General features: G+C 43.6%; 1 protein-coding gene across 1 annotated transcript; it reads right to left on the bottom strand.

Annotated features, from left to right (window-relative positions):
* Nucleotides 1-950: 950 nt before the first annotated feature.
* LOC130391753 (protein spire homolog 1-like) lies at nucleotides 951-12,063 on the bottom strand. The gene is made up of 4 exons (XM_056602010.1): nucleotides 11,030-12,063; nucleotides 9,092-9,120; nucleotides 3,735-3,971; nucleotides 951-1,091 (listed from the first exon to the last, which is right to left on the bottom strand). The coding sequence occupies exons 1-4, from the start codon at nucleotides 11,385-11,387 to the stop codon at nucleotides 951-953; spliced, it is 765 nt and encodes a 254-aa protein (XP_056457985.1). The 5' UTR covers nucleotides 11,388-12,063.
* Between the last annotated feature and the right edge of the window lie 90 nt (nucleotides 12,064-12,153).

Here is a 12,153-nt window from a genome sequence, read left to right as displayed (position 1 = left end):
TATCACTGTTTGTGTCTCGGACCGCCTATTCCCTCACCCAAATCACATTGGTCAGTCATGGGCCTCTCTCCGCTCCTAACTGGAGCACGGCTGTCTGGATGGTCTTCTGCTGCTGCTGCCCCCCTGTCTCTCTTCATCACTGTATTAGCCTTAGGAAGCCTGTGGTTCGCTTCCCACAGGACTCCCACTTCAAAACCAGGGGCACTCAAGCAAGGGCAATGGCGTACGGAGACGTAAGATGTAACCGGGGCGGCTCAGAGCCAAACGTCACAGAGAGGTTATCGTTTACTGATATAGTCTATGGTTGGCTCAAGTCTTACTCATCTTGTTTGAAAGCACAAAATGCCAATGGTGACAATATTTACATAGATTGCCGTCACTGGAATGCTGAACATGTTGATTCGTTCAGTATATTTGCCTCAAAAATTATGAAACGGGGCAGTACAATATGAAATATTGATAATTTAGAATATCAGATTTTCTCTCCCGATAATCCTAGTAAAAATTGAAAGGCTCACTGTGAATTGAAACTGCAAACCAAGATTTGTTCCTCAGACGTTGCCGTCAATGAACCGAAAGGCTTTCTGTCTACTCAGACACAGCAGTGTATTTTCTGGTCCGGTGCTCTTAAAGTATGTCTTGGCAGACAGACAGACAGACAGACAGTAAAGTATGTCTCTTCCTCGCCTGTTCTGATGACCACGTGATTAATAGGGCAGGGAGCATTTCCGGTGGCGGTGCTGAATCCCAATCAAGGGGGGTTGCGTCAACCCCGCTGCCCTTTGGCCAATATGTGACTCACTCAGAGGTCACATATTGATTGGCTGATGGGTTTATTATGATAACAATGTGATCATTACCCGTCAAGTTCAAGTTCAAGTCTTACAGCCTGGGGTTCAAATACATAGTACAGATGATATGTTAGACAGAGAGACAAACGTTTGCTAGGGTCATTGTCGACCCACCTCTTTGGCACTCCTTATCTTCTCCAAGAAGGTGCGGAGCTCCTTGGTCTCTGAGTAAAGAGCCCGGCACACCGCCTGGTAGTGAATAGGAGCATCTGATTGGCCGGGAAGGTGGGACGTGCAGATCTGGAATTGAGAGAGGAAACAGGAAGTGAGAGTGAGAGAGAGAGGGAGAGAGAGAGAGAGAGAGAGAGAGAGAGGGGGGGAGAGCTGTGTTCAATATTCTGGCTTTTAAACGTTCAAGGACAGAAAATACTTGGAAAGTCAACATACTAGAAAAACAGATAAAAGAGCTGTTTGTAATTAAATTACATAAAAAATTGCACTGAAATGTTATTGGCACACAGACACAGACAAGCATCGTGTATGTCCTTGTCTCTGGACGATGAACGGACGATGAACAGAAGGTGCCCAGAGCCAGCCCTTGGCAGGGTCTTGGCATCTCTTCTCCCACACTGCGCAAAAAACCTTTACAAAACAATTGGAAGGACACACAAGGGTGGGGCAGGCCGTCCCACACACTTCACAACACCCTCTTCCCAGATATTTGAGGATAAGTGATTGTACTTAAGATGTATCTATGCTAAAGAGACGTCAACGATGCAAAAGAAGTTAATGAGACAGAAGGAAGGGGTGGAATTTACATAACAAATTAACTTGAATGCACCCTTTATTTTTAGTTTGTCCATTGGAAATGTTGATGCGGACATGCCATGGTAAATATTGTTAATGAAAACGAACAAAATAACGAGTATGAGGTCGCTTAAGCATCTAAGTTGACTGAAATAAGAATATAAGTGTTGAAATAAGTGTTGTGTGTTAATATAACTGACTAGAGCTTTACTAAAACTACATAGAACATTTCTTTAGTTTCATCTTTGTCACTTTGTCTTTTATGGATGGTGGTTCGTCTGTCCTAGGTGAATACTTTTTGTTCTTATTACACAATAGTTTTTCTGAACTTGTGTAAATACCCCATATAAAATACTAAAACTAACACTGAAACCAATAAAGACTCAAATAAAAATAAACTATCAAACCTGCCGAAACAATTAATTGAACTAAACGGGACTAACAAACAAAAGTCTAAACAAAATAAAAAATAATTCGTATGAAAAATCATGCATAACTATATTAACCTTGGGACCAACACACCCACACCCCTTTGTGTGTTGGTGGTGTGTGTTCTGGTTATGTGAGCAGTGAGCAGGGCAACTAAGGTCCACCAGGCAGCTTCTCTGCTTCATGGGAGGACAACGACAGATAGCTCCTAGTAGACAATGACCCTGATCTACTCAAGAGCCCTGGGGTCACCATAGCTGGACTCAGAGGGCATGGGGGTTTACTAGGGTATGGTGGCTAGTCTGATTTCAAAACAAATATGTAAATGCACATTCCTGTCATGGTATAGAGTGTGAAGTGTGCGGAGTGTGTAAACAATACAGATGCGATGTGAAGACCACTCAGTGTTTGTTTGTGCTTTTGTTAAAACAGTTACTAAATTAATAGCAGCATACATAATAACGCCTATATGCACGGTGGTGCAAAGTTGCATGTCAAACCGCATGTCAAATCGCATGTTAATCCGCATGTCAAATCGCACGTTAACAACCCTTTCAGAACCGGGTGTTAACCGGACTCCCTCTGAAAATAACGCTGTACGTACAGTATGTGTACGGTGGTGCGCCCTCGCGCTGTGAGGAGGTGTAAAACTCGCAGGTGATGGCCGCGATTAATACAGTTACTAAATTAATAGCAGCATACATTTCCACTAGGTACTTTTCCGTTCTAATTCACTATTCTGTCTGTTCTGGCGTGTTGCGGTGACTGGACTGGATGCCTGGACTCTCCTCATGGTTAACCGGCCAGCACCACATCACCAATTGTGATGTTGTTATGGCAGCCATTGCACTTCTGACCATCCCTGGAAGAAGGGATCCCCTACTATGCGTTTCTTCTCAAGATTTCTTCCTCGCTAATTCAAGGGAGTTTTTTCTTGCCCTTGTGGGGGCTTGGGTAAAGGGGGGTGTCATAAGTATTTGGCCTGTTAGGCCCTTTGAGACTGTAATGGTGATTAAGGGCCTTACAAATAAAATTGAATTATAGCGTTAAAATAACATACCCAACATAACCTCTAACCCTAAAACTAAAACCTGTCGTACAACAATATTACAACACCAGCGTTCAAATGACAGTCAATGCAGAGCCCTATCAGCGCCCCATTTAAGCGCTCTGTCAACGTATTCACTCGGCTGGAAAACAGGCTACAAAAGTCAACGGTAGGTTGTATTCTCAAATCCCAACGGCGTACACAAACGCAGATCTCACTCATAAATTACAATATAATGAGATCATCATTCTTTGTACGAAGAAACGTTTCACGATGGGGCAGAACTAACGGCCCAGTATGACCCAGTATCCCCAGCAGGGCTCCGGTGGGACAGTACTGACAGCCCAGTATGACCCAGTATCCCCAGTAGAGCTCTGGTGGGGCAGTAATAACAGCCCAGTATGACCCAGTATCCCCAGTATAGCTCCTGTGGTGAAGAACTAACGGCCCAGTATGACCCAGTATCCCCAGCAGGGCTCCGGTGGGGCAGTACTGACAGCCCAGTATGACCCAGTATCCCCAGTAGAGCTCTGGTGGGGCAGTAATAACAGCCCAGTATGACCCAGTAGCCCCAGTATAGCTCCTGTGGGGAAGAACTAACGTCCCAGTATGACCCAGTATTCCCAGCAGAGCTCTGGGCACGACGGGACAGGGCTCACCTTGAGCAGGTCCCTGTAACATCTGGTGCCGGGGGCGCACCCGGGCTCATCCTCTGCCTCCTCGTCTTCCTCTGTGGCCTCGTAGCCTTCGTCGTAGCAGGCGTCCTTCTCGGCCTCCGCCATGTTGATCATGTGGTTGATGAGCTGCTCCAGCGGCGCGCTCAGCTCCCGCTCCTCCGTCTCCTTCAGGCCGTAGTCCAGGGCGTTGTACACCATGATGCCCAGGGACTCGATCACCTTAAGATCATACATTTATTAAGCTTGGTTTAGATTAGTTATTTATTATAAAATTTAATGTACTCATAATAATAATAAGCGGAAAAAATGCATTCAAACTAATTATAAAATCATGAAAATAAAATTCTGCAGACAAGTGGACCACACACCAACAGATTGAAAGCCTGTTTATATAAGTTAGTTTTTAAAAGCTCAACAGAAACCGACAGAGCCTAATGAAAGATGAAAGGGTCGGGGGTAACATTGGAAAGGCCTTGAGATCACTGGGGACAGACAGTAGGCCCTGAACTGCACTGAAGATGTGTAAATCCTTGTCTGACCACTAGGGTTATTAAATAACAGTCTAGTGCTATGCTGCAGAAAGAGGTCTGTGCTTGGGTAATGTACGGCTGAGGGTAGAATAACATATAGGGGCTCAGGAAACAAGTAGATTTGGTCGAGGAATGGCAAAAGTACGTATCAAATCATTTTGATTAGTGAAACAAGTTATTTCATACTTTTTTTAAAGTAAAATATACATAGGAATTAAGGATTATTTATCACTCATAATTGTTTACTAAAATTAGAAAATAAACTCAAAAAACAATTAAATAAGGATTTAATGTGAATCTCCTACACAACCTGCCAGTATGGATTTGTAATGTGTGACTGAACATGCTTTTATGTCCTGGGTTTCTGCCAAACAGCTGTACCATAGAACATACCATACAGTTATCATAATAACCACATGACACAACCATTCAGACGAACACCCTGAGCCACACGCAAAGACGTCACCACACACACACAGTCTCTCACAAACACGCACGCCCACCCCCAGGGGCAGCAGATTACTGAGGATAGATCATGTGATTAACTGACGCATAAAAGAAAGAAAAGATAACTTCTTCATCGTCATAAGAAAATATGTGTTTTGTGTCACATGTAATCTCTGATTCAAATATTTCTCTGTCTGGAACTAATGGGGATATGCTTTCATGCCCCCTCACACACACACACACACACACACACACACACACACACACACACACACACACACACACACACACACACACACACACACACACACACACACACACACACACACACACACACACACACACACACAGAGAATACTCATGCCACGCCTTTTGAAGATGACTCAGTGTGTATGGATAAACAAAGCCTTAGTTCCTTACTGACAGGATGAACACATAATACCCTGCTATAATTGCCTCACCTCTTGCACTTCATATTAAAACAGGTTGACATTTCTGGGACTTTTTTTTTGCAAGTGAAAGTTGGTGATTAAAATGCAGAGAGATCATTCGAACGCTCTATCAGAGTGAAAATAGGCATATCTATTCCTCTCAACTGTATAGGATTGCAACACTGTATTTTCATCTGTAGTTTAAATACAACAAACATCCCAAGCTTCTCTGTGGAACACCTAATCCTATACATTTCAATGTCCCGCAACCGTCTCGCCATCTTGCACCATACATCCAAACAACCAAGGGAAGTCTGTGGCACATGAAGCGCTCAAGGAATGCAAAACATTGCAAAACATATAGTACATCATTCGTAATAATTTGTTCATACACAGAATATATATATCTTAATGGACTCTACTAAAGAGAAGGGCTGTGTATCAGTGTATGAACCCAACTATTTTAGTGCAAGCATGTTCCAGACAGACTTGAGGCCCGGGGACAGAGAGTGATTATGAGGAGGGGGGGGGGGGGGGGGGGGGCTGGAGCACCGGTCACATGACCCCCAGATCAATAGGGGGGTTCAGGGCTGGGGCTATGAGGGCTCCGTCTGAACGCCTGAGAACCAGGTCCTCCACCACCACCACCACCTGGGGTCAATGAAACGTCTTTGTATGCAGGACTCCACACCCACTGAAACGCAACCCCTCAAATCCATCCAGGTAGGCACACATAGCCAACACACAACCGACACACGCCTCTGCCAAAGTAAACAACGGGCAGCATGAGTCGTAAATAATCACTTGGAGTCTCCTTGTACTGGCCCTTCCATGGGAGAATGAAGTCAAATGCTAAAAGCACACAAGGAACTGAAGGGATATTGCAGCTCAGACGCTCTAGTGTCAGTTAATAAAGGGTTTTCTTTTTTATTCAAAATAACTAATGAACCTCAGAAATATGATGGTATATTCCTATTTCTCGTCTACCTGTGTATGCATTGGTACAGCCCAATGCATACACAGGGCGTAATTCAGTCTAGAACTTACGCCCACAAAAACAAATAATCTTTTGCTTGTTGGAATTTACGATCCATATACAGCCCAAACCTTCGGTCAAATCTGAAAATAAATTAGAAGAAACTAACTGCTGCGAGTGGATAACATCTCATCGCGCTATGTTTGTCATGCTAGACAAAATGACTGCTTATATTTGTGATGCAAAAATCCATTCTGCCCATCTCTCTCCTCTCCCATTCTCCCTCACTCAAACAACACGTCCTGAGAAAGGATCACCTGTATCAGTGTGAAGACAACTAAACCAAATGTCCAAAACCAGAAAGGTAGCACAGCCTTATAAACTCCCTTCATCGCATCTCTATTGACGTAAGTCAGTGACTTATTCCCATCAAAAGAGCCAAACATAACTGAATGGAATATGCGCGATGAGCGGTTAATCTTTGGCTGTGTGGAATGCCATGCAGCTTAGTTCACACTTCCTGGGCTTAGACTACACCACGGGACGGCAGGGCTGCAGGCTCCAGAGGGTTGGCTCATGACCCAAGTAGAGTGTGTGTACTTTTAAAAATATTCTTATGTAGATCTAAACATACTTAGGTTACAAGCATAGGCTGGCATGTTTTGTTATTTTTATTCAAAAAGAAAATAATGACGGTGGGTGACTCGATGCAAAATAACTAACGTACTGTTTATTTTGGGCTTATTTATAAAGTACACTCAATGTCACTGTATTTTCTGTTACAGCCACTGCATTGTTTTGTGTTATGACGTGCTCCCTGTTCACCTGTTGTGACACACAAACACAATAATCTGTCATTCACAGCTGCTCTATCATCCAACACACACGCACACACACACACACACACACACACACACAGGTACGCACACTTGTACACACACACACACACGCATCACACATCTGTCCTGTTGTTTTCAATATGAAACACATCCCACAGATAAATAACCCCAAACCACATCAATAATTTCAACCACATCTCCTTTCACCGGGACATCTCAGGAGTGTTTTAAGCCCTCTCCAACACATTGTTATGTTATAACAACTCATCTATGGTGCCAAGCTGCTTAGCGGCGAGTTAGAGACAACGTCTCACATACTCTACTGCTGCGTGCAGTTGGCGTGTGTTTAATTCAAGATCTCTTGTCACAGTGCTGGGATCTGGTAATTCCTTATAAATATGTACAATGTACTACACTTCCAGGTTCTTAACACAATCCCTCTGACCCTAACCCACTCACGATAAGGTAAATCATATAGCAGTAGAAATAAGCCCACAGAGTGAACATATAAATTTTCATCGACGTGTCTTGGAAGCATTGACTGTAACATACACAGTGAGCAGTGGAAGTCCTATTTGGCCTTGATGAAGTCACTCACAGCTATCACAACAGAAGACAGCTCGCTGTGAGGGATTTCCACTGTCAATCAAACAGAACTGCTGTCACTAGGACTGGGGGGGAGGGGGGGCCTGAGATTAGGCAAATAAAATGTAGAGTAAAATAGGCTGCAAAGGCTATTGTTGTTTATAACTACAACTAGAAAGAAAATGGCAACAAACCCGAGACAGAGGAATATTTGGCTATTGTTCTATTTTGACAGACGTTTAGGGGACACTGCTCAGCAGAGCAGCATGTAGAGTTTATGTTTCATTAAGGATATTGGTAAACAACACAACACACCGTAGCAGAATTTTTGGCAGCCACTGTTGCAGAACAGTCATGTTATTTCTCTGGATTAACAAACTACACCCTCAGCTCAAGTACTACCAAGATACTGACAGCTCGGTCACGGCTAGCACCTAGACTAAGTCATCTGTCAACATCATGATGTCGTAATGTAATCTCTAGGGGCATGCTAAATAAAAAGACTACAAAAAATAGAAAGGTTGTGATGTGATCTCTTTATTGTGATTTAGCTCCAAATTGTTTCATAGACTTGGACGATAGACAATAGACGTGTCAATATACTTTTTTGGGCAAACACAGGTGTCATTAACAACACTAATTATGGTCTGCTCATTAATAAGTAATCTTCACTAGTTGAATCCGTTACCCTTAAAGTGGCAGACCAATCATTAGTGTTGAGCGATGTTGCTTTTGCTATTTATCAGTAAAAATATAAGGTTTCCTAATCAATGGATGTTTGAAGTATTTAGCAAAAATCCATGTCTCACTAGCTTCACAGTCCAAACTTTTCCTCTGACAGTCCTCATGCGTTTCCATTTAAATATCTTTACCAATTTCCTGACTTTGCAACAACAAGGCTGAAATCACACGGAGACATTCTGCCTCTGAGCTGAAGGTAAAGTTGTGTTTGGATGCTGGTCACCCAAACTTCAAACATGACACATTAGGTAGAAGGAACAGCCGAGAGGAATCAAGTTCCTTGAGGTAACATCTGTTCATTTGAGTACAAGCACAATGCTGCATTATTGTTGAAAGGCCAAATTGACACGGTAAGTTTGTCCGGTTGGTGCACCCAATCATCGGGAAATCAGGCATTTACCGGAAGCAGAACACACACACAAAGACAAAGAGAACCGGAACAAGGGCAGGTACTGGGGGACATGAAACACAGGTGGACTTAATCAGTCATTAACATAGATGGACATAATCAGTAGCTAACACAGGTAAAACACATTACACCGGCAAAGGAAAACAGGAAGTAGCAGGGACGAATCATGACGATTTCTGTCTAAGAAAGAAATATCCTTGTGCTTTGGTTGTGATTGCCTTTCCCCACGTTTAATATCCCGTTTTATTCCCTTCCAATATTTATTTAGATAGAGTCACAAATGTGATGACATGGATATTATTATTCATCACAATATAGATTATTCATCACACTGTAGTTTTGTAATAATAAAATCCAATGCGTTTACACAGAAACACTTACCTCTGTTGATCTGCAGGGGATGGATTTAGCTGGGGAGAAACAAAATAAAAAGCTGTGAATATATACTGTATATTTAGAACAGCTTATGGGTCTCATGTCGACTAGGAATGAATAGGAAACACTGTGAACACAAATTGCCACCTGCCTCTTAACACTTAACAAGCACACAGTAGTTATCTCAATAAAATCATTTTGCAAAAGACTAAATTAACTTGACTCCCCAATGTGCTCTTCTTTTTCTTTAATCTAGCTTGCTGCAGAAGTTGTTGCAGGTCATTCTGCTGTTGAATCCACCTAATAAGACTTGATTCTGCTTCCACTGCTCACCACTTCGACACTTGTTTCCTGTCACAAAAAGTTTGAGGTAGCATCTGACCAACATTGATCCCTGCTTGTATTTAACGTCCATGCATCAACGGGGGCCCGATCAAAACAACAATCCTTTAGTGTCCCCCAAAACCAAAACGATGTTGTCCCACACTGGATACTTCGGTAACATGACTGAGTAGTTCACCAACGGATGACCCTCTCAACAAATGGCAGCATTGTATTGTGACAGACTGCAATGTAGAAGTTAAATTGGGCTGAGAAACACATGACAGCAAACTGCATAAGCATACGCGGTGTGACGTTGTCGAGCATGGAGAAAAAAAACTGCTTTTAAATATTGTTAAAGGGTCATTGTAATACTATGCACACTGGCTCTATGTTGTTAGGACCTGTAATGCTATAATCTGAGTTCTGGATGAGGATAAACGAAATAAAGATCAAGGACGTACTGAATGATGTATAAAGATATATACACTTATTGTCTGGTTTGATCATGGTTCTTGCATTCAAATGGCGGCAAAGATAATGGCGGAAAATGACTATCCAAGAGACAGACTATTAATGAGCTTCATTGGTCACTCCCCTGGAAAATCTCTAGGCTAGGAAATAATCAATAGTTATTATTGTCTGCCCATGCTGCATAAATATGATGAACGTATTGTCATAAACCCATCAAATATTTGTATTGGTCTGCGGGCTCTTTTACTCTGTACAGGGTTTGTTGTCAGGACCTCAGGAACCCTCAAGCCCTGAGAGGGTGGACCGTCCTGACCCTTTCCGAGGTCCTCCTGGGGGCTCCGGGGCCCGTCCTGGGACTGTTGGTCCCACCCAAAGCTGGCATTTTTCAGAAGAAAGAGAAACAACACTATATCGCTGTCCGTACAGTAAGGACCCTTAAACCCTAACCATTCCCTAAAACCACATCCATTACCCTAACAGCAGTATCCATAAATATGAAGATATATATTTATTAAGAGCAAGTCTTTTTTAAATAATTGTGTCCACCGATGGGTCACAGAGCTTAAGGTGCAGTAGCCCTGGTCTAGACACACAGGTCAAGACCAATGACCCGATCTCGACATCAACACCATGCCACCTCGACAGAATCTTGCTCTAAAGGATTAAGCACATTAAATAGCCAATGTCCAGCAGAAAATGGCCTGTATTCAAAATAAGGGACCATCCTACAACGATTCACCAAGACCCCACGGGGTTCTGGTGAGAAATCATGTCTTGGTTTATCTCTTGAGGTATAGAAACTGACACCAGTGGCATGTTGGCCTCTGATAGGGAAGCTGTAGTTGTAGGCTGAACCATTGAATGGATAGAAATAGGTAAATAACATGCGTTGGCTATTAAAGGCATAGGCTATAGCACTGAAGCGTTTAAATAGCATGCTCCTAGATCTTCTTCTCCTTGATCCATCAGGCCGAGAGGTAGCAATCCAGATGCCTATATAGCCTAAGGGCATTTTTTTCGTTTTTTTATTGTAAATAGGAAGGCCTATACACGATAATAATCCAACCATCAAATCTGATATTTTCTTATATCACGTGCACGGTAAGGCGAGTGTGCCAGTGTAGATAAGCCTCGTCTCGCATGTATTACCTTGTGAATCCTCGTCGTATCGGAAGCGAACCAATCCGTCTCTCTGGATGATCACGTCCCCGAGTCCCTGGATCTTCCGCGCACGGTGCACCACGGACGCTGTCCCGAGACCCGGCGCGGAGGTCCTCCTCCCTGGTCCCCTCGCCAGCGTGCTGCAGCACTGGTAGCAAACTGCCCATGCCTGCTCCTCATTGATGGGCTGGTTGTACAGCGCTAGAATCGCCTCCAGAGATAGATCCTCTCCTTTTTCCTCCATGGTCGCTCCATCCATCGCGGTGCACCCGCAAGACGAGCTTTGCAGGAGTCGCTGGTCTCGTTGCAACGCTGCCCTGATCAGCTCGGCGTCGTCCTCCGCCATTCTTGCATTCTTCTCTCAACGGCTATTAGGCCGACGACGAGACGATGCCAGCGTAGTGTAGTCCAGACTCCAAGCGACGTGAGCGAGACCACCTGGTGGCATTGATGCGCTGCGCTCTCCTCCTCCACTCAGCAGTGGGTGATGATGACAGTTTCCTCGCGCGACGCCCCTGCGTGCTGTGTTCTTGGTTCGTCATATGACTGTCTGTGTGTTCATGGTCTCAAAGGCTGTCCCATTCCAATTCATTCCGAGCTTGGTTGGTACACCCTGAGCACTCACATGATCGCTTTTGCACTCCTTTACTCGTCCACCATGCACGTCAGACACATTTTACCCCACAGCGAGCAGTCTATTTCAGACAGCATGCAGATTGGAGCCGTTCCTCGAAAGCCTTCTCTACCCACTCTGAGATTAGAATGGAAGTTATACTGTGGCAACCGTTTAATGTGGCATTTAGAGATTGACATTATTGATGCATTTTATTCAATAGATAAACGGGAATAACATAACCAGCCAGAGGTGGGCGTGATAAAGAGCCAAATTATTGGGGCTATCCGTCGCTAATAATTAACTCCTCATTTAATCCGAATTTAATTGGTATGACATTATGTATTTCATGTGCGTATATTATGTACATAGTGCCCTCTGCTGTTTCAAGCTAGTTCCTTCAGGGAGATAGTCCATAGAGAAGTGGAAACTTTCTACTGCACGTGAGAACACAACCACCCACCTGCACCAACACAACAAATAAAAAGGAACTTCAGAG

This window comes from Gadus chalcogrammus, chromosome 11 (genome assembly GCF_026213295.1).
Source record: "Gadus chalcogrammus isolate NIFS_2021 chromosome 11, NIFS_Gcha_1.0, whole genome shotgun sequence".
NCBI lineage: Eukaryota > Metazoa > Chordata > Actinopteri > Gadiformes > Gadidae > Gadus > Gadus chalcogrammus.
Note: the sequence above shows the minus strand (reverse complement) of the source record. Positions and strands in the feature narration are given on the sequence as shown.